The sequence below is a fragment of the Salmo salar genome, chromosome 21 (genome assembly GCF_965601325.2).
Source record: "Salmo salar chromosome 21, fSalSal1, whole genome shotgun sequence".
Lineage (NCBI taxonomy): Eukaryota > Metazoa > Chordata > Actinopteri > Salmoniformes > Salmonidae > Salmo > Salmo salar.
The window spans coordinates 46,066,241-46,090,515 of record NC_138311.1 but is presented as its reverse complement, the minus strand read 5'-3'; the positions used below and the strand labels follow the sequence as shown (position 1 = coordinate 46,090,515).

The following is a 24,275-nucleotide window of genomic DNA, read 5'->3' as shown; positions in this document are numbered from 1 at the left end:
CAGAATTTGCGCAAAACTGAAAGCGCGAACCACTGCATTTAACCATGGAAAGATGACTGGCAATATGGCCGAATATAAACAGTGTAGTTATTCCCTACGCAAGGCAATCAAACAAGCAAAATGACAGTATAGGAACAAAGTGGAGTCGCAATTCAACGGCTCAGACACGAGACGTATGTGGCAGGGTCTACAGGCAATCACAGACAACGTCACGTACACCGACGTCTTGCTTCCAGACAAACTAAAACACTTTCTTTGCCCTGCTTTGAGAATAATACAGTGCCACCGACGCGGCCCATTACCAAGGACTGCGGGCTCCCCCTCTCCTTCTCCGTGGCCAACGTGAGAAAGACATTTAAAATGTGTTAACCCTCGCAAGCCTGCCGGCCCAGACGGTATCCCTAGCAGAGTCCTCAGGGCATTCGCAGACAAGCTGGCTGGTGTGTTTACGGACATATTCAATCTCTCCCTAGCCCAGTCTGCTGTCCTCACATGCTTCAAGATGGCCAACATTGTCCCTGTACCCAAGAAGGCAAACATAACTGAACTAAAAAAACTCTCAATGCACTTCTGTCATCATGAAGTGCATTGAGAGACTAGTCAAGGATCATATCACCTCCACCTTACCTGCCACCCTAGACCCACTCCAATTTGCATACCGCCCCAATAGGTCCACAGACGACGCAATCGCCATCACACTGCCCTAACCCATCTGGACAAGAGGAATACCTATGTAAGAATGCTGTTCATTGACTACAGCTCAGCATTCAACACCATTGTACCCTCCAAGCTCATCATTAAGCTTGAAGCCCTGGGTCTCAACCCCACCCTATGCAATTGGGTCCTGGACTTTCTGACGGGCCGCCCCCAGGTGGTGAAGGTAGGAAACAACATCTCCACTTCGCTGATACTCAATACCGGGGCCCCACAAGAGTGCGTGCTCGGACCCCCCCATACTCCCTTTGCACCCACGACTGCGTGGCCATGCACGCCTCCAACTCAATCATCAAGACGACGCAACAGCAGACGACGCAACAGTAGTTTGCTTGATTATCAACAACGACGAGATGGCCTACAGGGAGGAGGTGAGGGACTTCCTGGTGTCAGGAAAACAAAATCTCACTCAACATCAACAAAACAAAGAAGATGATTGTGGAGTTCAGGAAACAGCAGAGGAAGCACCTCCCTATCCACAGACAGGATAGCAGTGAAGAAGGTGGAAAGTTTTAAGTTCCTCGGCGTACACATCCCGGACAAACTGAAATGGTCCACCCACACAGAAAGGAGCAAACAGCGCCTCTTCAACCTCAGGAGGCTGAAGAAATTTGGCTTTTCACCTAAAACCCTCACAAACTTTTGCAGATGCACAATTGAGAGCATCCTGTCAGGCTGTATCACAGCCTGGTACGGCAACTGCACCACCCACAACCGCAAGGCTCTCCAAAGGGTGGTGCGGTTTGCACAAAGCATCATTGGTGGCAAACTACCTGCCCTCCAGGACACCTACAGCACCAGATGTCACAGGAAGGCCAAAAAGATCATCAAGGACAACAACCACCCGAGCCACTGCCTGTTCACCCCGCTACCATCCAGAAGGCGAGGTCAGTACAGGTGCATCAAAGCTGGGACCCGAGACACTGAAAAACAGCTTCTATCTCAAGGCCATCAGACTGTTAAACAGCCATCACTAAAACAGAGGCTGCTGCCTACATACAGACTGGAAATCATTGTCCACATTAATAAATGGATCACTAGTCACTTTAATAATGCCACTTTAATAATGTTTACATATCTTACATACTCATCTCATGTGTATATACTGTATTTTATACCATCTATTGCATCTTGCCTATGCCACGCTCGGTCATCGCTCATCCATATATTTATATGTACATATTCTTATTCCATCCCTTTAGATTTTTGTGTGTTAGGTAGTTGTTGTTTAATTGTTAGATTACTTGTTAGATATTACTGCACTGTCGGAACTAGAAGCACAAGCATTTCGCTACACTCGCATTTTTATTTATTTTATTTATTTTATTTCACCTTTATTTAACCAGGTAGGCAAGTTGAGAACAAGTTCTCATTTACAATTGCGACCTGGCCAAGATAAAGCAAAGCAGTTCGACAACATACAAAAACACAGAGTTACACATGGAGTAAAACAACATACAATCAATGATGCAGTAGAAAAATCTGCTATGCAGCATTAACATCTGCTAACCATGTGTATGTGACCAATACAATTTGATTAGGAAAAAGGAATGGCAAATAAGTCTGGCTGCACAACCGATTGGCAAACGTACTGCAAATTTAGAAATCATGTGACTAAATGAAATAAAAAGAAAAGGAAACGACACTATTAAACAAAGATAAATGACAATGGATGAGAGTAAAAAGCTTTGGAGCACCTTCAATGACATTTTGGGAAAAAAGGCAAACTTAGCTCCATCATTCATTGAATCAGATGGCTCATTCATAACAAAACTGACTGATATTGCCAACTACTTTAATGATTTATTTATTGGCAAGATTAGCAACAAATGCTGACACTACACATCCAAGTATATCTGACCAAATTATGAATGACAAGAATTGTAATTTTGCATTCCGTAAGGTGAGTGTGGAAGAGGTTAAAAAAGTATTGTTGTCTACCAATAATGACAAGCCACCAAAGTCTGACAACTAAGTCTATGCTAGGTGAAGTTCCACCTTATCTCAGTTCACTGGTCATGATAACAACACCCACCCGTAGCACACGTTCCAGCATCTCTACTCACTGGTCATCCCCAAAGCCAACACCTCATTTGGCCGCCTTTCCTTCCAGTTCTCTGTTGCCAGTGACTGGAACGAATTGCAAAAATCGCTGAAGCTGGAGACTCATATCTCCCTCACTAGCTTTAAACATCAGCTATCTGAGCAGCTAACCGATCGCTGAAGCTGTACATAGTCCATCTGTAAATAGCCCACCCAATCTTCCTACCTCATCCCCATACTGTTTTTATTTACTTTTCTGCTCTTTTGCACACCAGTATCTCTACTTGCACATCATCATCTGCTCATTTATCACTCGTGTTAATCTGCTAAATTGCAATTCTTCGCTACTATGGCCTATTTTTTGCCTACCTCCTCATGCCTTTTGCACACACTGTATATAGACTTCCGGCTTCAACTGTAGATACAACATTTCAATGTTGTTAATACACAAAGTAAGCAAAAACCGTATCTAATTTGCATATTCATAATGAGTTTGCAGCAAATTTACAGTTTGACAAAAAAATGCCACAACAAAACACATTTTTACGTGAAAATATGAGATTGCTGCAAATGTTCAGCAAATTGGCCAAAGATTTGCCATAACTGTCTGACAGAAGCCTGTTTTTTTTCGTTAAGGGTTAGCATTCCTACACATGCCCCTCCGAGCAGGGTGTATGATGAAATGAGAGCAGGCGTGTGATAGTTTGTGATCATTTTATTCTATTTTATTCCATTGAAATGTTTTATTTTTATTCTTAATTTTTTTTACTTAATTGTATTCTTATTGTTGTCGCATAGTTGAGAGGTGTACCTGCAAGTAAGCATTTCATTACACCGGGTACACCATGTGTATATGAAAAATAAACTTGATTCTATTTTGGATCCTATTTTGATATTAATGAAGAGAGAATGACGGAAGGTACACATGAGAGGACACAACCGAGGGGAAGGATTGGTACCATGGAGGGATGGTTAAAATATGTCAGCTGGTTCTATGGGCTGTAGAGAAACTACAGGGGAGTTCTCTTACCAATACCTTAAGAGCACTGTCTGCATACCTGTCAATAACACTTAAGCTATTCATGTTTTTAATAGGTCTAACTTGCTAAAAGGATATCTCAATTGGACTAACCTGAATAGAAATTGATAGGTTTGAAGAAGTTGGATAGATTTACTTTACAGGTATTTTTGTATCTCTGCAGAGGTCTCTGGCCATACTGGTTAACATTAAATTATTTCTCTCAGGGCGTGCTGTTGTGTCTTACTGTACCTCTCCAGATCCTCTGCGTCTTTGCCCGGTTCTGTCTTCCCGATGCCAAACTTAGTCTTCAGAGAGTGGGAAACGACCATCTCCACCGCTATCAGCTGGCTGATCATATCCTGTTGGAGGAGACAAATACAGTCACTGAGCACTAGGGTGGGTGGTAGGGGTTTGGGGTGCAGGATTGGAAAGGCATATCAACTTCAGGTGGACAGATCTTTTCCACTCACCTCCAGTTTCTTGTAGTCTAGGATGGGGTGGCGCAGCAGCTTACCGGCATGAGAGGTGGCCTGTTGGATGGCCTTTCTTGCAGATAGGATGTCCTCTTCAGACTCTGGACAGGATGGAGAGAATGAGAGAGAGAGAGAGAGAGAGAGAGAGAGAGAGAGAGAGAGAGAGAGAGAGAGAGAGAGAGAGAGAGACACCGAAAAAGAGAGAGAAAGATGGACATGGGGAAAGAGGGAGAGAGATATTCAGCAGCTGTCACCCCCCCTCCTCCTTTGCCTTGAGGATTGCAGCGTGGAGGATGCAGGGCAAGAGATGGCAGGTCAGGTCTGCTGGCTTCTGTACTGCCAAGTAGTGCAGCACTTAGGGGAGAGGAGGAATATAGAAAACAAACACTCTCTCGCTTACAGCCATTCTGATTGCAGAGGTTGTCAGGGCAATGTACTTGACATTTCAATAGGCATTGCTCTTTTATGTAACTGGTTCATCCGCTTCTTTTGACTTATAGAGGCTGCCTGCCGTATAAACGCAACTGACCCATCGCTAAGCCCTGCCCCAAAGTTATGGACAACTAATTGCAGCTCTTGAATGGATAGCAACTGTCATCAAGTCCAACACCTCAGACAAGCTCACGTTTGAAACACATCAAAGGCATTACAAAAATGAAGAGTTTTCATCCAAAAACAAATTGTTTGAATGGCTAAATAATTGAACAGTGCAACAGGGGTACTTGCTGCTGTGATTCCTGAAATGCAGAGCCTATACTTTTGTTACATTGTTTGCTAGCTCAGTCTTATTGACCACCCAACATTGCTAACGCTAGCTAACCAGTTAATATAACTAGCTTTTTCAAAATGTTAGCTAGCTTGCAATTTTGTCATGTTATGAATACAACTCTAGTCTGCTGTCGACATCAGAATACGATTTCAGAGCTCTAGTTAGCTCCAAAAGTGGTTAGTAACTTTGGCTGCATGCTGACAGTGCATTCAGAGCCATCCAATGGCTAGCCACACTTTAACCTTCATTTTACCAGGTTCCCGTGAAGCAATTGTCATGACAGTCTAGAGCGTCTCCTGATAAGCAATCACTTTTTACCTAAATCTCGTTTAAATTACACAATCTAACTACGACGTTGTCTTGTCACCAGTCAGAAGTTTAGCCGTATCTAATGTCGTAAATTTATAATTAGGAGCTTTTATTATCTGTTTTAACAAACCTTATTTATTTTTGTACTTTATTGCATATTGTTTTTTCATGGTGTGGTTTTCATATAAGACCTTGTGCTTCCAGCCACACCTGCACACCGTTTATGTATTTATTTGTTTTTATCAATTGTTTTCCTTTCGTGCAAATAAATTAAACAACATTTTTATTAAAACAAAAAGTAGTCTGTGTTTAATTTCATTATGTATTAAAACCACAGGATTTCGTCAGTGGTTAGAAGGGAGAATTGAGCTTCCCGGGAAAATGTTGTCCGAGGTTGCAACAGTAACAAAGGGAGGCGGGGCTTGGCGAAGGGTCAAATGTGTTGGTTAGAGGCAACTCTGCATTTTAATGATACTGCTCTTAATCCAACGCAGGGTCATTCGTTATTTTTGGGTGAGTCGGTGATGAGATTCCAGAAGCGCAATCTGATTTGGTATACCCTAATGACACACAACCCTTCAGGCTCTGTTGCACAGGGATAGATCAAACGGCACAGCGCCGCGTTCTTAAGATGTCGCAGAGTGACTTCCTTGTGGTGATGATCTTGACTGCAAATCAGAGGAGTGTGGATTATAGAAGCACTCCTGTTGTCTACCTACCTACCTAAGAGGACAACTTAGTGGAGCAGCAAAAAATGTCAATCAGAAAATTAATTCCAAACTAAAATCAGTGCACCTGGAGTTTACCCAAAAGAGCCGGCTGGCTGGCGGCAGACGGATGAAGGACGTAGTGCTATAGGCTAGATGATGACCGACCTTCCAAGGCCCAGCAAGGTTCCCCTGAACTCAGTTTAAACTCTCAGCGAGGGGACCCGTGGCAGGGAGGAGAGGGACACCTGTGTGTGTGTGTCTCATAGCAGGGACACCTTGTGTTCTGACCTACTTTTACCAGCGCTGCATGGTGATTGGCTGAAACAGGGACAAACAGGCAGAGTGTGTAGTGAACCTGGGAGGGGTCAGTTCTCTGAGTTGGCAGCCCTGAGCTTCAGGACAGGTGTAGCTGTCATTCACTGAGTCTCAGTCTAGCAGCTCAAACTGGAAAAGTATTACCTGTCACAGTCAGAAGCCTTTTTCACCTAGTGATATATAAAACATTATTGCCCCTAAAAAAACAACTAATCCCTTTGAAAAAACGGCCTATGTAGCATCAATATGAGTCAAACATTTATTCTAGTGTAAAAATGTACTACAAAGTCAAAGTCAGTCTTGTCTAAAATGGAATTTGGAACCTTTGTGCATCACAATGAGTACATGAAGGTTGGGTTTGGATTACAGTTATGTCAACAATTCATGCCCCTTTTTGCCTATTAACATGTGGTGGCACCGAGCTTTCTGGGAAAAGACTGGGTGAGTTCGCTTTGCATAACCCAGTCCCCCGGGCGGGCAGAGACCGGGGCACCGGGCCATGCAAAACGAACTCACCCACTGGAACGTTTTCCCCAGACAGTGGTTAGTAATTGCCTTTGCTTTGGAAATAGCTACTCTACTGAAAATGTGATTCCATAAAGTTGTTCAACGATCATGGGCAGATGGCCAGGATATGGATTCAATCCGCCTAGCTTCTACTTAGGCTGTCAACTGTCAAACCTGAGACTGGTGTGTTGTTGGTAAAGTAGCAGAATTTTGTTCATAGCAAGCTAGCTAGCTACATGTCATTATTTGATAGTCTAGTATCATAGCAGCATAGCCAATGATATGTGACGTAACTAGTTAAATACATAGCCTCTACCTAACACGTTATGTGAGACGAAGATTTGTATAGCTAACGTTGCACCTGAAGACAAGTTTGATTCCTGCTAGCTAATGTTAGCTAACTAGCTAGCTTATAATCAATCAAACCTGATGACATGCTTGATGCATGCTACCAGCTTTCATTCAATAATGTTTCAACACGAACTGGCTGACTACAGTCCTTGTTTGTTGTGATTGAATGGCAAAGACACACCCAAGAAACACCCACATCAAACCACACCCCCAAGACAACCCTTGTTTGCCTTCTGTCATGGCCGCTAGCATTTCTTAATGAGCATTGATGAAAAACAAGGCCCAATCAGGAAGTGCAGTTGACCTTTAAATGATAGTCAGTGATTGACAATGCACAATGGCTTTGGATAGAAGCTGCCCTTAGGTACAGCTCATCCTCCCCAAACCCTAACCTTGGGGGGAAAAAAATCCAAACCGAACTTATCCTACCCAAATTCTACTGCCTGACAACTCAAAGTGAATTCAGCCGCTGCTCTAAGTTCGCTACATACTTCAGCCTGAGACTGCAATCGTTGAAGTCATTTGTGGTGATGTCAAAATGAGGGGTGTTGTACATAACAAATTCATCAGCGATTGGATCATCTCTAACCAATCAAAGTATCAAAACCAATGACGAATGTCAAAACGCCGCTTTACCCACGTGTGTTCTGGCTCTGGTCCAAATCCAGATTCATTGCAGAGAACAACTAACATCCGTGGGCTTAGCATAGCATTTGGCCGCAGCAAGGAGTTTGGGTAGCCAGGCAACAAATCCTAACCTTGGGGGGGGAAAACCCCAAACTGAACTCAAGTCAATACTGACGAGCAACTTCATCCTACTTCTGTTCAGTGCTCATCGATGCCTACCTTCTCAGCCTACTAGACAATGCTTTCTCAACGTAGTCCCTGGGGGAGTACCACCGCACAAAGTCCTCCAGGGTACAGCCCGGGCTCGCTGCCTGACACAGAAATAGACACAGGCAGGCATGTCAATGTTTCAGAGCTCTACACAGTCAATACAGTGCCTTCAGAAAGTATTCATACCCCTTGACTTATTCCATATTTTTGGGGGGGTTACAGCTTTAATTCAAAATGGATTAAATATTTGTTTTATTCTCACCCCTCTACACACAATAACCATAATGACAAAGTGAAAACATGTTTTTTGAAATGTTTGCACATTTACTGAAAATGAAATACAGAAAAATGTCATTTATATAAGTATTCACACCCCAGAGTCAATACTTCGTAGAAGAACCTTTGGCAGCGATTACAGCTGTCAGTCTTACTGGGTATGTCTCTAAGAGGTTTGGATTGTGCAACATTTGCCCATTATATTCTTCACAATTCTTCAAGCTCTGTCAAATTGGTTGTTGATCATTGCTAGACAACCAATTTTTAGGTCTTGCCATAGATTTTTAAGTAGATTTAAGTCAAAACTGTAACTCGGCCACGCAGGAACATTCACTGTCTTCTTGGTAAGCAACTACAGTGTAGATTTGGAGTTGTGTTATAGGTTATTGTCCTGCTGAAAGGTTAATTCATCTCTGTGTCTGGTGAAAAAGCAGACAACCAGGTTTTTATCCTGAAAAACTCCTTAGTCCTTAACGATTACAAGCATACCCATAACATGATGCAGCCACCACTATGCTTGAAAATATGGAAAGCAGTACTCAGTAATGTGTTTGTAATGCCCATGCAACTTATGTGACTTTTTAGGATACTTATTGAGTCAAGACATTTCAGCTTTTTATTTTGTATTAGTTTGTAAAATATTCTAAAAACATAATACCACTTTGGCATTATGGGGAATTGTGTGTAGGCCAGTGACACAAAATCTCAATTTAATCAATTTTAAAATCAGGCTGTAACACAACAGAATGTGGAACAAGTCAAGCGGTGTGAATACTTTCTTAAGGCACTATAAGTTTGGTACAGAGGAGACCGCTCCATTTCAGTGAAGCAACAGTAGATGGATTGATGACAATGAGGCTAAAGCATGAATAACGGAGACAGGAGCTCTCCTCAGTAGCCTGGGGGCCCAGGGCAGGACAGACAGAGACACAGACAGACAGGAGGCTTCTCCTCTGCTGCTGTCCCCCTACGGAAGAAGTGTGTGTCTGTGTTTGTGTGTGCATGTGACGCGTGTGTTTGTATACATGCGTCTGCGTGTGTGAATGCGCAACACACTAAGTTGAGGAGGGGGCTGGTATGTGCTGCATGGCTGTCATATTACCCACCATTCATCAGCGGTCCATCCTCCCTGCTCTGCACCGGCAGGGACTGGGATAATTAAAGCTAAAATGCCAGATTATGCTTGGCTAAGCACAATTACATACAGAGCCGGTTGGCCCCGGCCCCGAGACAGCTCACACTAAATTTAGAGGCCATTCTAACACAACTAATCGCTATACCTGAGTACACAACATTCTTCTTCCTCCAGTTTATAACCTTCCCTCCCTCCCTCCCTCCCTCTCTTGTCAGCTGTTGATGGAGCTCAGAGAGGACAGAAGAAGAGGGTTGAGAAGAACATACTCCAAAGTAGAGCATTTAGTGGGCCAGTTAAAAACAGACCGGGGTAATGCGACAAAAAGTTGCGACTGTGCCCCCCCCAACGAAACACTATTTGTCAGCGTTTGTTACCGTTGGGAACAAAGGGGGTGGAGCCGGAAGTCCCATCAGAGACGTTTAAAGATGGTGACCTGATGTTTTCCGAACCTCTTGGGTCCAACAGCTTGGAGTTAGCAGGTGAGGCTGAATGCTACTCAGCAGAAAAATGTGGTATGGTGACAACAGAGATTAATTCAGCTTTTTTTGGCCTGTTTCTATCACTTTAAGGGAGCTATTAAATGTAACTTGGGTAAATTAATTCAAGATGCATACATAGTGGGATTGTAAAGAGCTGTTTTGTAGATTTGTCCTCATGACAAAGGAAGGAAATTGACTTTAATCATCAAAAGCATTTTCAGGACCAATCAAAAGTTTGGATACACTTACTCATTCATGGGGTTTTCTTTATTTTTTACTATTTTCTACATTGTAGAATAATAGTGAAGACATCAAAACTATGAAACAACACATATGGAATCATGTAGTAGCAAATTGCCCCCACACGATCACACCTCCTCCTCCATGCTTCATGATGGAAACTCGACATGCGGAGATAATCCGTTCACCTGCACTGTGTCTCACAAAGACAAAGCGGTTGGAACCAAAAATCTCACATTTGGACTCATCAGACCATTGGACAGATTTCCACCGGTCTAATGTCCATTGCTCACGTTTCTTGGCCCAAGCAAGTCTCTTCTTCTTATTGGTGTCCTTTAGTAGTGGTTTCTTTGCAGCAATTTAACCATGAATGCCTGATTCACGCAGTCTCCTCTGAACATTTGATGTTGAGATGTGTCTGTTACTTGAAGCATTTATTTGGGTTGCAATTTCTGAGGCTGGTACCTCTAATAAACTTATCCTTTGCAGCAGAGGTGACTCTGGGTCTTCCTTTCCTGTGGTGGTCCTCATGAGAGACAGTTTAATCATAGCGCTTGGTGGTTTTTGAGACTGCACATGAAGAAACTTTCAACGTTCTTAATTTTCCACATCTACTGACCTTCATGTCTTAAAGTAATGATGGACTGCCGTTTCTCTTTGCTTTTTTGAGCTGTTCTTGCCATAATATGGACTTGGTCTTTTACCAAATAGGGCTATCTTCTGTATAACACCCCTACCTTGTCACAACATAACTGATTGGCTCAAATGCATTAAGGAAATAAATTCCACAAATTAACTTTAAAACAATGCACACCTGAAATGCATTCCAGGTGACTACCTCATGAAACTGGTTGAGAGAATGCCAAGAGTGTGCAAACCTGTCATCAAGGCAAAGCGTGGCTACTTTGAAGAATCTCAAATATATTTTGATTTGTTTCTCACTTTTTTGGTTACTACATGATTCCATATGTCATTTTATAGTTTTGATGTCATCATTCTACAATGTAGAAAAGAGTAAAAATAAAGAAAAACCCTGGAATGAGTAGGTGTTTACATTTTTGACTGGTACTGTATGTGTTGAGTTTTCTAGGTCCCGTGTGGCTCAGTTTGATAGAGCATGGCGCTTGCAACACCTTCGATTCCCACGGGGTACCAGTATAAAAAAAGTACCTAAATGTATACACTCACTACTGCAAGTCGCTCTGGATAAGAGTGTCTAGTAAATTGTAAGATGTATTAACCCTAATACTGTTACTGGCATAACATCAACCACTATTATTCAACATTATGGAGGCTTCACCCGGAGATACTTCCAAAATGGAAATAATTTTAAGTGCATTTAGTACTAAAAACAGACATCGCTACAGTACATCAGCTAAATAAGACCTCAATCAAATGTCCAATTGCACACCCAACATAATATCTAATACGAAGCATTTCATTGATATTGATAACACAATTAGCATGCCCTCCACTGTGCCACTGTGAGAGATGAGGGAGATTGTGACAATCTAATCAAAAGCCCCCCAGTCTGACACACTGACTGACCGAGAGGCCTGAGACCACTAATAGGCTCCTGTGCCACTCACCCAGTCTGGGTGGCAGCGAGTTTGTGTGCCTCTCTCTGTGTGTTCGCACGTGTCTCTCTCTCTCTTTGTGTGTGTGTGTGTGTGTGTGTGTGTGTGCGTATGCCAGCGTTAATGTCAGGGTGTGTGTACTGTATGTCGGTCTAGTTGTCAGGGTGTGGGTGTGTGAGGAGTTGTCTAGTTGTCAGGGTGTGGGTGTGTGAGGAGTTGTCTAGTTGTCAGGGTGTGGGTGTGTGTGTCCTCACCTTAAAAGACTCCATGTCTGAGAGCAGACAGGCACTCTGCATGCGAGCGAAAAGGTGGGCACCCTCAGCTGACGTGCCCAGTTTGGCCAACACCTCCGACTGCTCCTCCAGCAGGTCCTCTGTCATAGGCGCTGGCTCCTATGGAGTGGGAAGAGGACATTCAGAGGTTGAGTGTGTTTTAGGGGGTTAAGTGTGTGTATGAAGTAGCCTGTGTGTGTGTGTGTGTGTGTGTGTGTGTGTGTGTGTGTGTGTGTGTGTGTGGCTTTTCGAGACACGGAAGCCGGAAACCAACCCTAAACATTTAACTATATGTGCCAGGAAATACAACACAGTACTTATTAGTGTGTGAGTATGACACTAGGTTTGGCCCTGTCAGTTACTCTGAGCAGGACAGAGGACAGACTGACAGCTTGTCAGATTCATTAGGGCCCTGTGGAACACTGGAACACCTGAGGCACCTACAACCCTCTGCCAAAACACCCACAACCCCCTACCAAACCCCCATCAGCCCTGGCTAATGAACACTGCTTCTGTCTGGTAGAGCCATGTCCACAGTCCACAGTCCTGTCTAGTCTCCATGTTCCTAAAGGGCAACTGAACACTGCACAATGTTCGCTAAAGTCTGTCTCGGTTCCACAACTGGTAAGGCAAGTCATGATCACAGCCACTCAGGTTCATAAATAAAATGGTTATTTGAATTAACATAAAAGACTGACTGTAGAGGGGGTCGGCCGAACTTGCTTGATGAGTTCCCTTGCTCGAGATTTAACAACTTGTGTTAGCTCTCAGGGCTAAAGAACAGGCTTTAGCTCAGAGGGCTAACACTGTTGTGAGTCACACAGAAAACACAGGTTCAATCCCCAGAGAGATATGTACAAGATTCACTAGTTCAGATAAATCTGCTAAAAGAAAAGTCCCTAATTTCATAGAGAATAAAAAGGAATTCTGATTCTGCACCCTGGCCAGGTCCTACTAATCACCCCAAACAGACACCCAAAACTATGACAAACAGGCCCCTCCCCCAAAACAAAGTACCCAAAACAACTGCAAACAACCCCAAACAGGTACCCCCAAACAACAAAAGTATCCAAAACAGTAGCCAAAAACAACCACAGACCGCAGATTTTTCACATAGTCGGCCCGGGGATTCGAACCAGCGACCTTTCACTTACTGGCCCAACCGCTAGTCTACCAGGCACCCCACTATTATCACATTGTGATTCTTTGTGGTTGTTTTGGGTATCTGTTTATGGTTGGTTGTGGTTGTTTTGGGGTACTTTTGTGTTGTTTTGGGGTACCTGTTCGTGGTTGTTTGGGGTACTTTTGGGTTGTTTTGGTGTACTTTGGGTTGTTTTGGATACCTGTTTGTGGTTGTTTTGGGGTACCTGTTTGTGGTTGTTTTGGGGTACTTTGGGTTTTTTGGGTACCTGTTTGTGGTTGTTTTGGGTACCTGTTTGTGGTTGTTTTGGGGTACCTGTTTGTGGTTGTTTTGGATACCTGTTTGTGGTTGTTTTGGGGTACTTTTGTGTTGTTTTGGGTACCTGTTCGTGGTTGTTTTGGTGTACTTTGGGTTGTTTTGGGTACCTGTTTGTGGTTGTTTTGGTGTACTTTGGGTTGTTTTGGGTACCTGTTTGTGGTTGTTTTGGTGTACTTTGGGTTGTTTTGGGTACCTGTTTGTGGTTGTTTTGGTGTACTTTGGGTTGTTTTGGGTACCTGTTTGTGGTTGTTTTGGGTACCTGTTTGTGGTTGTTTTGGGTACCTGTTTGTGGTTGTTTTGGGTACCTGTTCGTGGTTGTTTTGGGTACCTGTTTGTGGTTGTTTTGGGTACCTGTTCGTGGTTGTTTTGGGTACCTGTTCGTGGTTGTTTTGGGTACCTGTTCGTGGTTGTTTGGGGTACTTTTGTGTTGTTTTGGTGTACTTTGGGTTGTTTTGGAGTACTTTTGGGTTGTTTTGGGTAGGGCTGTGCAATATCCATATTGCAAAAGCCTGTGACTTTTTGAAACACTATTCAGCTGTGTGTAACATCTATTCAAATATATAATGAACAAAAATATAAATGCAACAATTTCAAATATTTTGCTGAGTTACAGTTTATATAAAGGAAATCAGTCAACTGAAATACATTCATTAGGTCCTAATCTATGGATTTCACGACTGCTCCACATCCGGTATCTTGGCTAAGGAGAAATGCTCACTAACAGGGATGTAAACAAATTTGTGCACAAAATTTGAGTGAAATAGATTTCTAGATTTTTTTATTTCAGCTCATGGAACATAGGGCCAACCCATTACATGTTGCTTTTATATTTTTGTTCGGTGTAATTCAGGTCCCCTGGGAAACACTGACCATGAGCATTTAGCTACACCCATAATAACATCTGCTAAACACATGTATGTGAAGAATACATTTCATTTGGTTCCTGGTATCCTGTCACAACAACTCCTATACCTGTGTTTCTAGTCATGCTAAACAACACCATAGAATTGTACACGATAAGACGTGTTAAAATATTTTCACACAGCTCTACTGTAGTTGTAGCCGAGTACCGTAGAATGCTTCTCAACCAATCACAATGCTTGTTTTGACCAACCCGTTGTATAAATATGCCATTTATCAGACACTTTTATCCAAAGCAACTTACAGTCATGTGTGCATACATTTTGTTACGTATGGGTGGTCCAGGGAATCGAACCCACTATCCTGGCAACCCAAGTGCTTTGATATAAATCGCAATTCAAATCTAAATTGCAATATTTGGTAAAAAAAAATGTAAATAACGCAATTAGACGTTTTGCCTATATACAGTTGAAGACGGAAGTTTACACCTTAGAAAAATACATTTAAACTCAGTTTTTCACAATTCCTGACATTTAATCCTAGTAAAAATTCCCTGTCTTAGGTCAGTTAGGATCACCACTTCATTTTAATAATGTGAAATGTTAGAATAATAGTAGAGAGAATGATTCATTTCAGATTTTTATTTCTTTCATCACATTCCCAGTGGGACAGAAGTTTACATACACTCAATTAGTGTTTTGGTAGCATTGCCTTTAAATTGTTTAACTTAAGTCAAACGTTTCGGGTAGCCTTCCACAAGCTTCCCACAATAAGTTGGGAGAATTTTGGCCCATTCCTCCAGACAGAGCTGGTGTAACTGAGTCAGGTTTGTAGGCCTCCTTGCTCACACACACTTTTTCAGTTCTGCCCACACATTTCTAAGGGATTGAGGTCAGGGCTTTGTGATGGCCACTCCAATACCTTAACTTTATTGTACTTAAGCCACAACTTTGGAAGTATACTTGGGGTCATTGTTCATTTGGAAGACCCATTTGTGACCAAGCTTTAACTTCCTGACTGATGTCTTGAGATGTTGCTTCAATATATCCACATAATATTCCTACCTCATGATACCATCTATTTTGTGAAGTGCACCAGTCCCTCCTGCAGCAAAGCACCCCTACAACATGATGCTGCCACCCCCGTGCTTCACGGTTGGGATGGTGTTCTTCTGCTTGCAAGACTCCCCCTTTTTCTTCCAAACATAACGATGGTCATTATTGCCAAACAGTTCTATTTTTGTTTCATCAGACCAGAGGGCACTTCTCCAAAAAGTACGATCTTTGTCCCCATGTGCAGTTGCAAACCGTAGTCTGGCTTTTTTATGGCGGATTTGGAGTGGTTTTGGAGGAAGTGGCTTCTTCCTTGCTGAGCGGCCTTTCAGGTTATGTCGATATAGGACTCGTTTTACTGTGGATACAGATATTTTTGTACCCGTTTCCTCTAGCATCTTCACAAGGGCCTTTGCTGTTGTTCTGGGATTGATTTTCACTTTCACACCAAAGTACGATCATCTCTAGGAGACAGAACGCGTCTCCTTCCTGAGCGGTATGACGGCTGCGTGGTCCCATGATGTTTATACTTGCGTACTATTGTTTGTACAGATGAACGTGGTACCTTCAGGCGTTTGGAAATTGCTCCCAAGGATGAACCAGACTTGTGGAGGTCTACAATTATTTTTCTGAGGTCTTGGCTGATTTCTTTTGATTTTCCCATGATGTCAAGCAAAGAGGCACTGAGTTTGAAGGTAGGCCTTGAAATACATCCACAGGTACACCTACAATTGACTCAAATTATGTCAATTAGCCTATCAGAAGCTTCTAAAGCCATGACATTTTCTGGAATTTTCCAAGCTGTTTAAAGGCACAGTCAACTTAGTGCATGTAAACTTCTGACCCACTGGAATTGTGATACAGTGAATTCTACGTGAAATTATCGGTCTGTAAACAATTGTTGGAAAAATGACTTGTGTCATTAACAAAGTAGATGTCTTAACCAACTTGCCAAAACTATAGTTTGTTAACAAGAAATTTGTGGAGTGGTTGAAAAATGAGTTTTAATGACTCCAACCTAAGTGGATGTAAACTTCCGACTTCAACTATATATATATATATATATATATATATAGTACCAGTCAAAAGTTTGGACACACCTACTCATTCCAGGGTTTCTTTATTTTTTCTACATTGTAGAATAATAGTGAAGACACCAAAACTATTAAATAACACATTTGGAATGATGTAGTAAAAGTTTTTCATTATTTGTCTTCTCTTGCTCTCATATACACTAGACTGTTTTTCAGGACTTCGAGCTTGGCTTAGTTTGATGAAACCATTCATATTATACTTGTCTTTGAAGGGATAGTTCACCCAGCAACCGTATTCCCTATTTAGTGCACTACTTTTGACCAGAGCCCTATGGGCCCTGGTCAAATGTGTGCACTGTATAGGGTGCTATTTAGTACGCAGAAGAGTTTGGAGGTATAAATAGGGGAGAGGAGAGGAGCGGCGGCCAAACACTTTACCCACTGTAGACTAATTAAACCCAGGGAAGGAAGGTGAGACTGCCGAGCAGAGCAAGTGTGTGTGAGCAGTGTGGAGCAAAGCCAATCCGCCTCATTACAAATGAAGTGGCATCACCATGAATCTAAAACACCTATCTCTGCCTGCCCCCACTCTTCCCCTACCCTATCCCTGCTGTTTAAAGGACAGAGAGAGGGAGGAGGAGTGTGAGAGGAGAGAGGAAGATGGATAGGGAGAAAGAGAAAACGTGTTAGCGAAGGAGAGAGAGCGAGGAAATGTCTGGAAGGGACTAGAAGAAAACAAAGCGGAGATGGAGACAGATTCAGATTCAGACAGAGACATACCACAGAAACACAGATAATCGATAGATGGATGTAGGAAGAGAGAGACAGAAGCGGAGAGAAAGTGTCATGGAGAGGACAGACAGCAAGAGAAAGACAAAAGAGAGGAAACAGACTTAAGGGATAGTGGGTGTGATATATGACAGATAGAGAGACACGTTTGGAGAAAGGTGTGTGGATGAGAGGGAGAGGGACAGATGAAGAAAAGACACGTACAAAAATCCCCACATGATACACCAGCGTGTGTGTCTGTGTGTGTGTGTGTGTGTGTGTGTGTGTGTGTGTGTGGTGTGTGTGTGTGTGTGTGTTGGCGACGCCCATGCCCCGCCCACCAGAGGATCATCAGCCCTCTATTTTTGTGTTTGAGGGGCGCAAAATCCACTTAAATATCACTGGATTGATTGCTTTCATTTTACTCCTGCTTGTGCCTGTCTTGCTTGTGCCTGTAGTTTTTTCCCCGTTAACATTACGACCGCAGAAGTGACCTGCCAAACACACCCTGGTAATGGCTGAAATGGGCTCAATGGAATACATTGTCTTTCCGTTGCATCTATAAGAACGCTAATGCTTCGTCAATGATTAAACGCATCGTCCCGACACTTACATCACAAGAAGAAAAATGACTTCATTTTGACGGGAATTTCTTTTTTGTGGAATAGAAGAAAAAAAAGATTTAACACAGTTAAAATGTTTAATGAATTAGATGAGCTGAAATGAAAGTAAGTCCCGAAAATGAACAGTCAACATTGTAAAGTATAGGTGTAATCTAGAGCCAATCGCGTTGATTTTTAATCCGAAGGTAATCTGCTATTGACACACTTGTCAAATTAGAATATGACAACAGTAATTAATGAGGCAGTCTAGACAGATCAGGTTAGTGCATGTAGGTATGGACAGAGCACATTTTTGGTGGTTAACAGCCCTTTTCCACCACTTTATGTTAATCTATCCCTATATATAGCCTACCATTATATTTATGCAAATGAGGCACATCTAACTTTCATTATTTTAATACAAAATATTTTTTACAAATACCTCATATCATTACAAAATGTATATATGAGCGCAATCTAAGAAGAAAAAGTGAAATCTGATAATAAATTGAATACCTGAACTCCCACCAAAATCCCTGAACTATTATTACTTGTCCGTGCCATTAAAATGTTTTATGTGTCATAATTCAGTCAATATCCGATTCATTTTAGTTTGGAGTATCTTCATCCATTGTCCAACTGTTGTTTTTATTAGAATTGTGTGTGTGTGTGTGATGGAGATTGTGCACGCCCCAGACAGCCACCGCAGCAGCAGCCTCAGAGCCTGTGTGAAGCCGTCGGGGCCGTTCTAGAAGAAGTGCTGACACTCGTTTATTTTACACTCACACCCTTCATCCATCTCTCCCTCACCGCTCCACACAGCGCATGATCGTTCCGCTCTCTTAACTAGGCAAGGCATCCATCCTCGCCTCACCTTTTTCCAACATCTGCTATGTGTGTGTGTCAGTGTACTGCGTGTCCGGGGTCGTCTTTGTGTGTGTGGATAGAAAGCGACTTCAGACAGCCTGGGCCACACTCTCCCCTCCTCAGTGACCGCCTATCGCCTCGTGTTAATCATTGACGAGGGTCAGCCTCAACCCATTGCATTAATTAGCTCTACTTTTCAGCCCCGTCTATAATTGATGAGGAGGAGAGGAGCTACAAATCACTCCAGGAGCTGGGCTCTGGGTTCACACAAACAGCAGGGAGAGAGGGAGGGACGGGGAGACACGGAGAGAGGGAGGGATGGGGAGACACGGAGGGAGGGAGGGAGGGAGGGAGGACACAGACGAAGGGAAGGACGCAGGTTGGGAGGGAGGAGACACACTCATAGCATAGAGGCTAAATTAGTGGTGGCCACCAAATTTGAGAAGACATTGCCTTTATAATAAGATGTATTATAGTAGCTATCTGCCCCCAAACGCCTTGGACAATTAGAGGCTGAGCACTACTGCTTTTGTGGAGTTGATTCTGTCAGTCTCGGTGTGACGTCATGCTTCTCATTACCATACTTATTAAGATCAACCCTTTATCTGTGACTTTTAAAGATAATTAGGGCTTTTATGTTACAACTATGATTTATTACAAGTCTGTGAAAAATGAAATATGCACTGTGTGCATGTACTGAATTCGTCAGGTACTGTGTTAAAGTGATTTATGGTACCACAGTAACAATGAGTTACTGGATCGTTACAATATAGTGATGAATAGATCAATGTGTTAGAGTGGTGCAGATTGTACAGTAATCTACAATGGCTGGCCGTGTGTCTAAACAGTGCCATTGATAATTATATGAACATACACTATATACAAAAGTATGTGGACACCCCTTCAAATTAGTGGATTCAGCTATTTCCGACACACCCGTTGCTGACCGGTGTATAAAATCGAGCACACAGCCATGCGATCTCCATAGACAAACAATGCCAGTAGAATGGCCTTTCTGAAGAGCTCAGTGACTTTCAACGTGGCACCGTCATAGGATTCCTTTCCAACAAGTCAGTTCGTCAAATTTCTGCCCTGCTAGAGCTGCACCGGTCAACTGTAGGTGCTGTTATTGTGAAGTGGAAACTTCTAGGAGTAACAACGGCTCAGCCGCTTAGTGGTAGGCCACACAAGCTCACAGAACGGGAGCGCTGAGTGCTGAAGCGCATGGCACATAAAATTGTCTGTCCTCAGTTGTGTTGTGTCTTTCGCGTCATTAAACTGAAGACATATTTATCAAATAACTCTGTAATTATTATTATTATGCGATTAAACTGATTAATTGTGTAACTGTAATTAACTAGGAGTCGGGGCACCAAGGAAAATATTCAGATTACAAAGTTATAATTCTCCTAATATAACTTTCAGATATTATAATATCTGATCACTTAGTCTTCTGATTAATGACGTATTCGTTTACCTCGTCAGTCTCATTCCAAACGTCGTAAATTGTTGGTTATCTGCACGAACCCAGTCTTCACTATGAGTCATCCATACATCAATTGTCTCAAAATCATTTATTTACTAACTAAGTAATTCACAGAAATGCATAACAAACAGATATGGTTACAAGGAAATGATTGGAGATTGTGCCCTAGTGGGATAAACCTGCATGGCGGCTTGTTAGACAAAAGAGTTGATAATGATAACAATTGATATGCTAATCCTTTGCACATGAACGCTCACTCATTGGGGAACAATTGCAATCAATATATATATATTTACGCTCAGTGTGTCGTCGGGATCTTTGTTGAAAAGTTTGTTCTGTTGGAGAGTTTTGTCCTCGCGTTCTCTCCCTCTCTCTCTCTCTCTCGGTTAGAATGGATATTTCAAAGTGACATTCATTAATGTCGTTATAGGACGGATGTTTCGTCAGTCTTCGCGTTCAATGATACCGAATTCCTAGCTGCAGACTAGTAATTAATATCAAAGACTTGTTATTATTCTGTCGGTATCAATAGTCTAAGAGTTTAACCACGTGGTATGGTTAAAGTTCAGAATGAGGAATGCATGGTCAAACCTTAAGCCAACTCGTAATGGAGGTCAGCTCGGTCTCCAACCTTTAGCCACTCATAATGGAGGTAAGCTCGGTCTAGTGATAGAAACCCTGGGTGGGGGTTATATTCGGAATAGCAGAAAAAGGCTGTCTCATGACGCCAGGTCCCGTCTGTTCATGGGGGCGTGCCGATGGCTTGGTGAAACTTTAAACAGAAATACAATTCTCTCACATTAACATCTTACAAGCATCCCAACATATTCCAAATAGCTTTATCCTTATTCATTTTATACAACCATTAGATGTAAGTCTCACAACTGAGGCTATTATATAAACAGCGCCATGGAAATGTGGCCATATTGTCTCTCATGAGTTTCACAGAATTGTACCAAACGGACCAGTTCGTAGCTGGATTCTTCACCGATCTTTTATACCTTCTCCAGACATAAATGTCGTTCGGTTCTCCAGTCCTGTGAGGTGGACCACTCTCACAGAGCCTGGGTAGGGGGATGGTGCATAGAAAACCCAAAGAGGGCAACGTCATGACAGTTGCAACACTCACTACCGAGTTCCAAACTACATCGGGAAGCAACGTCAGCACAAGAACTGTTAGTTGGGAGCTTCATGAAATGGGTGTCCATGACTGAGCAGCAGCACACAAGTCTAAGATCACCATGTACAATGCCAAGCGTCGGCTGGAATGGTGTAAAGCTAACCATTGGACTCTGGAGCAGTGGAAACGCGTTCTCTGGAGTGATGAATCATGCTTCACCATCTGGCCACCACAACAGACAAATCTGGGTTTGGCAGATGCCTGGAGAACGCTACCTGCCCTAAAGCATAGCGCCAACTGTAAAGTTTGGTGGAGGAGGAATAATAGTTTGGGGCTGTTTTTCATGGTTCGGGCTAGGCCCCTTAGTTCCAGTGAAGGGAAATCTTAACACCACAGCAGACAATGACATTCTAGATGATTCAGTGCTTCCAACTTTCTGGCAACAGTTTTTTAGGGAAGGTCCTTACCTGTTTCATCATGACAACTGTTATTTTATTTTACCTTTATTTAACTAGGCAAGTCAGTTAACCTGTTATGGCTAGGGGGCAGTATTTTCACGGCTGGATAAAAAACGTACCCGATTTAATCTGGTTACCACTCCTACCCAGTAACTAGAATATGCATATACTTATTACATATGGATAGAAAACACCCTAAAGTTTCTAAAACTGTTTGAATAGTGTCTGTGAGTATAACAGAACTCATTTGGCTGGCAAAAACCTGACAAGGTTTCAGGCAGGAAGTGGCCTGTCTGACAAGGTGTCGTTCTTCTTGTCTCTGTTTATTGAAGAGTGAGGATCTTAGCTGTCCCGTGACACTTCCTACGGCTGCCATAGGGTCTCAGAAGGCGGTAAAAAGCTGAATCGTGGCTTTGCAGGCTCTGGCTGAAAAAAAGTAGCGCGTTTGGGTAGTGGCTGGTTACAGTACTGTGAGACTCAGGCTCGTGCCCGCGTCGACCGAAAGCTTTGTTTACTTTCCTCTGTTTAGCTAAAAAGGAGATTCCCGGTCGGAATATTAGCGCTTTTTTACGAGAAAAATGGCATAAAAATTGATTTTAAACAGCGGTTGACATGCTTCGAAGTACGGTAATGGAATATTTAGATTTTTTTTGTCACGAATTGCGCCATGCGCGCGACCCTGATTTACCATTTCAGATAGTGTCTGGGACGCACGAACAAAACGGCGCTATTCGGATATAACGATGGATTATTTTGGACCAAACCAACATTTGTTATTGAAGTAGCAGTCCTGGGAGTGCATTCTGACGAAGACAACAAAAGGTAATCAAACTTTTATAATAGTAAACCTGATATTGGTGAGTGCTAAACTTGCCGGGTGTCTAAATAGCTAGCCCGTGATGCCTGGGCTATGTACTTAGAATATTGCAAAATGTGCTTTCACCAAAAAGCTATTTTAAAATCGGACATATCGAGTGCATAGAGGAGTTCTGTATCTATAATTCTTAAAATAATTGTTATGCTTTTTGTGAATGTTTATCGTGAGTAATTTAGTAAATTCTTAGTGAATTCGCCGGAAGTTTGCCGGGGGAATTCGCCGGGGTATGCTAGTTCTGAACGTCACATGCTAATGTAAAAAGCTGGTTTTTGATATAAATATGAACTTGATTGAACAAAACATGCATGTATTGTATAACATAATGTCCTAGGGTTGTCATCTGATGAAGATCATCAAAGGTTAGTGCTGCATTTAGCTGTCTTCTGGGTTTTTGTGACATTATATGCTAGCTTGAAAAATGGGTGTCTGATTATTTCTGGCTTGGTACTCTGCTGACATAATCTAATGTTTTGCTTTCGTTGTAAAGCCTTTTTGAAATCGGACAGTGTGGTTAGATAAAGGAGAGTCTTATCTTTAAAATGCTGTGAAATAGTCATATGTTTGAAAAATTGAAGTTTTTGTATTTTTGAGGAATTTGTAATTCGCGCCACGCCTATCATTGGATATTGGAGCAGGTGTTCCGCTAGCGGAACGTCTAGATTTAAGAGGTTAAGAACAAATTCTTACCTACAATGACGGCCTAGGAACAGTGGGTTACCTGCCTTGTTCAGAGGCAGAACGACGGAGTTTTACCTTGTCAGCTTGGGGATTCCATCTAGAAACCTTTCGGTTACTGGCCCAACGCTCTAACCTCTAGGCTACCTGTGCACATGTCCCCCGTGCACAAAGCGAGGTCCATACAGAAATGGTTTGTTGAGATCGTTGTGGAAGAACTTGACTGGCCTGCACAGAGCCCTGACCTCAACCCCATCGAACACCTTTGGAACACGCCCAACATCAGTGCCCGACCTCCCTAATGCTCTTGTGGCTGAATTGAAGCAAGTCCCTGCAGCTTTGTTCCAACATCTAGTGGAAAGCCTTCACAGAAGAGTGGAAGCTGTTATTGCAGCAAAGGGGGGAGGAAATCCATATTAATGCCCATGATTTTGGAATGAGACAGGGATGTACAGGGGATTGTACTACAGTATATACAGTACCAGACAAAAGTTTGACCACTTTTTAATTTTTTTATTACTATTTTCTACATTGTAGAATAATAGTGAAGACCAAAACTATGAAATAACACATATGGAATCATGTAGCAACCAAAAAAAGTGTTAAATCAAAATATATTTTATATTTGAGATTCTTCAAAGTAGCCACCCTTTGCCTTGCTGACAGCTTTGCACAAGCTTGGAATTCTCTCAACGAGCTTCACCTGGAATGCTTTTCCAACAGTCATGAAGGAGTTCCCACATATGCTGAACACTTTTTGGCTGCTTTTCCTTCACTCTGCAGTCCAACTCATCCCAAACCATCTCAATTGGGTTGAGGTCAGGTGATTGTGGAGGCCAGGTCATCTGATGCAGCACTCCATCACTCTCCTTCTTGGTCAAATAGCCCTTACACAGCCTGGAGGTGTGTTGGGTCATTGTCCTGTTGAAAAACAAGTGCGAACCAGCTGGGATGGTGAATCATTGAAGAATGCTGTGGTAACCATGCT

At 42.5% G+C, this 24,275-nt stretch overlaps 1 protein-coding gene across 1 annotated transcript in view; it reads right to left on the bottom strand.

Annotated features, from left to right (window-relative positions):
* The window catches only part of LOC106582383 (rab3 GTPase-activating protein catalytic subunit), a 139,785-nt gene that overhangs the window by 29,877 nt on the left and 85,633 nt on the right, over nt 1-24,275 (bottom strand). Inside the window, 5 exon segments of the mRNA XM_082966901.1 lie at nt 4,028-4,137; nt 4,249-4,352; nt 6,338-6,357; nt 8,059-8,150; nt 12,011-12,148. Of these exon segments, the coding sequence (XP_082823027.1) occupies nt 4,028-4,137; nt 4,249-4,352; nt 6,338-6,357; nt 8,059-8,150; nt 12,011-12,148 (464 nt within the window).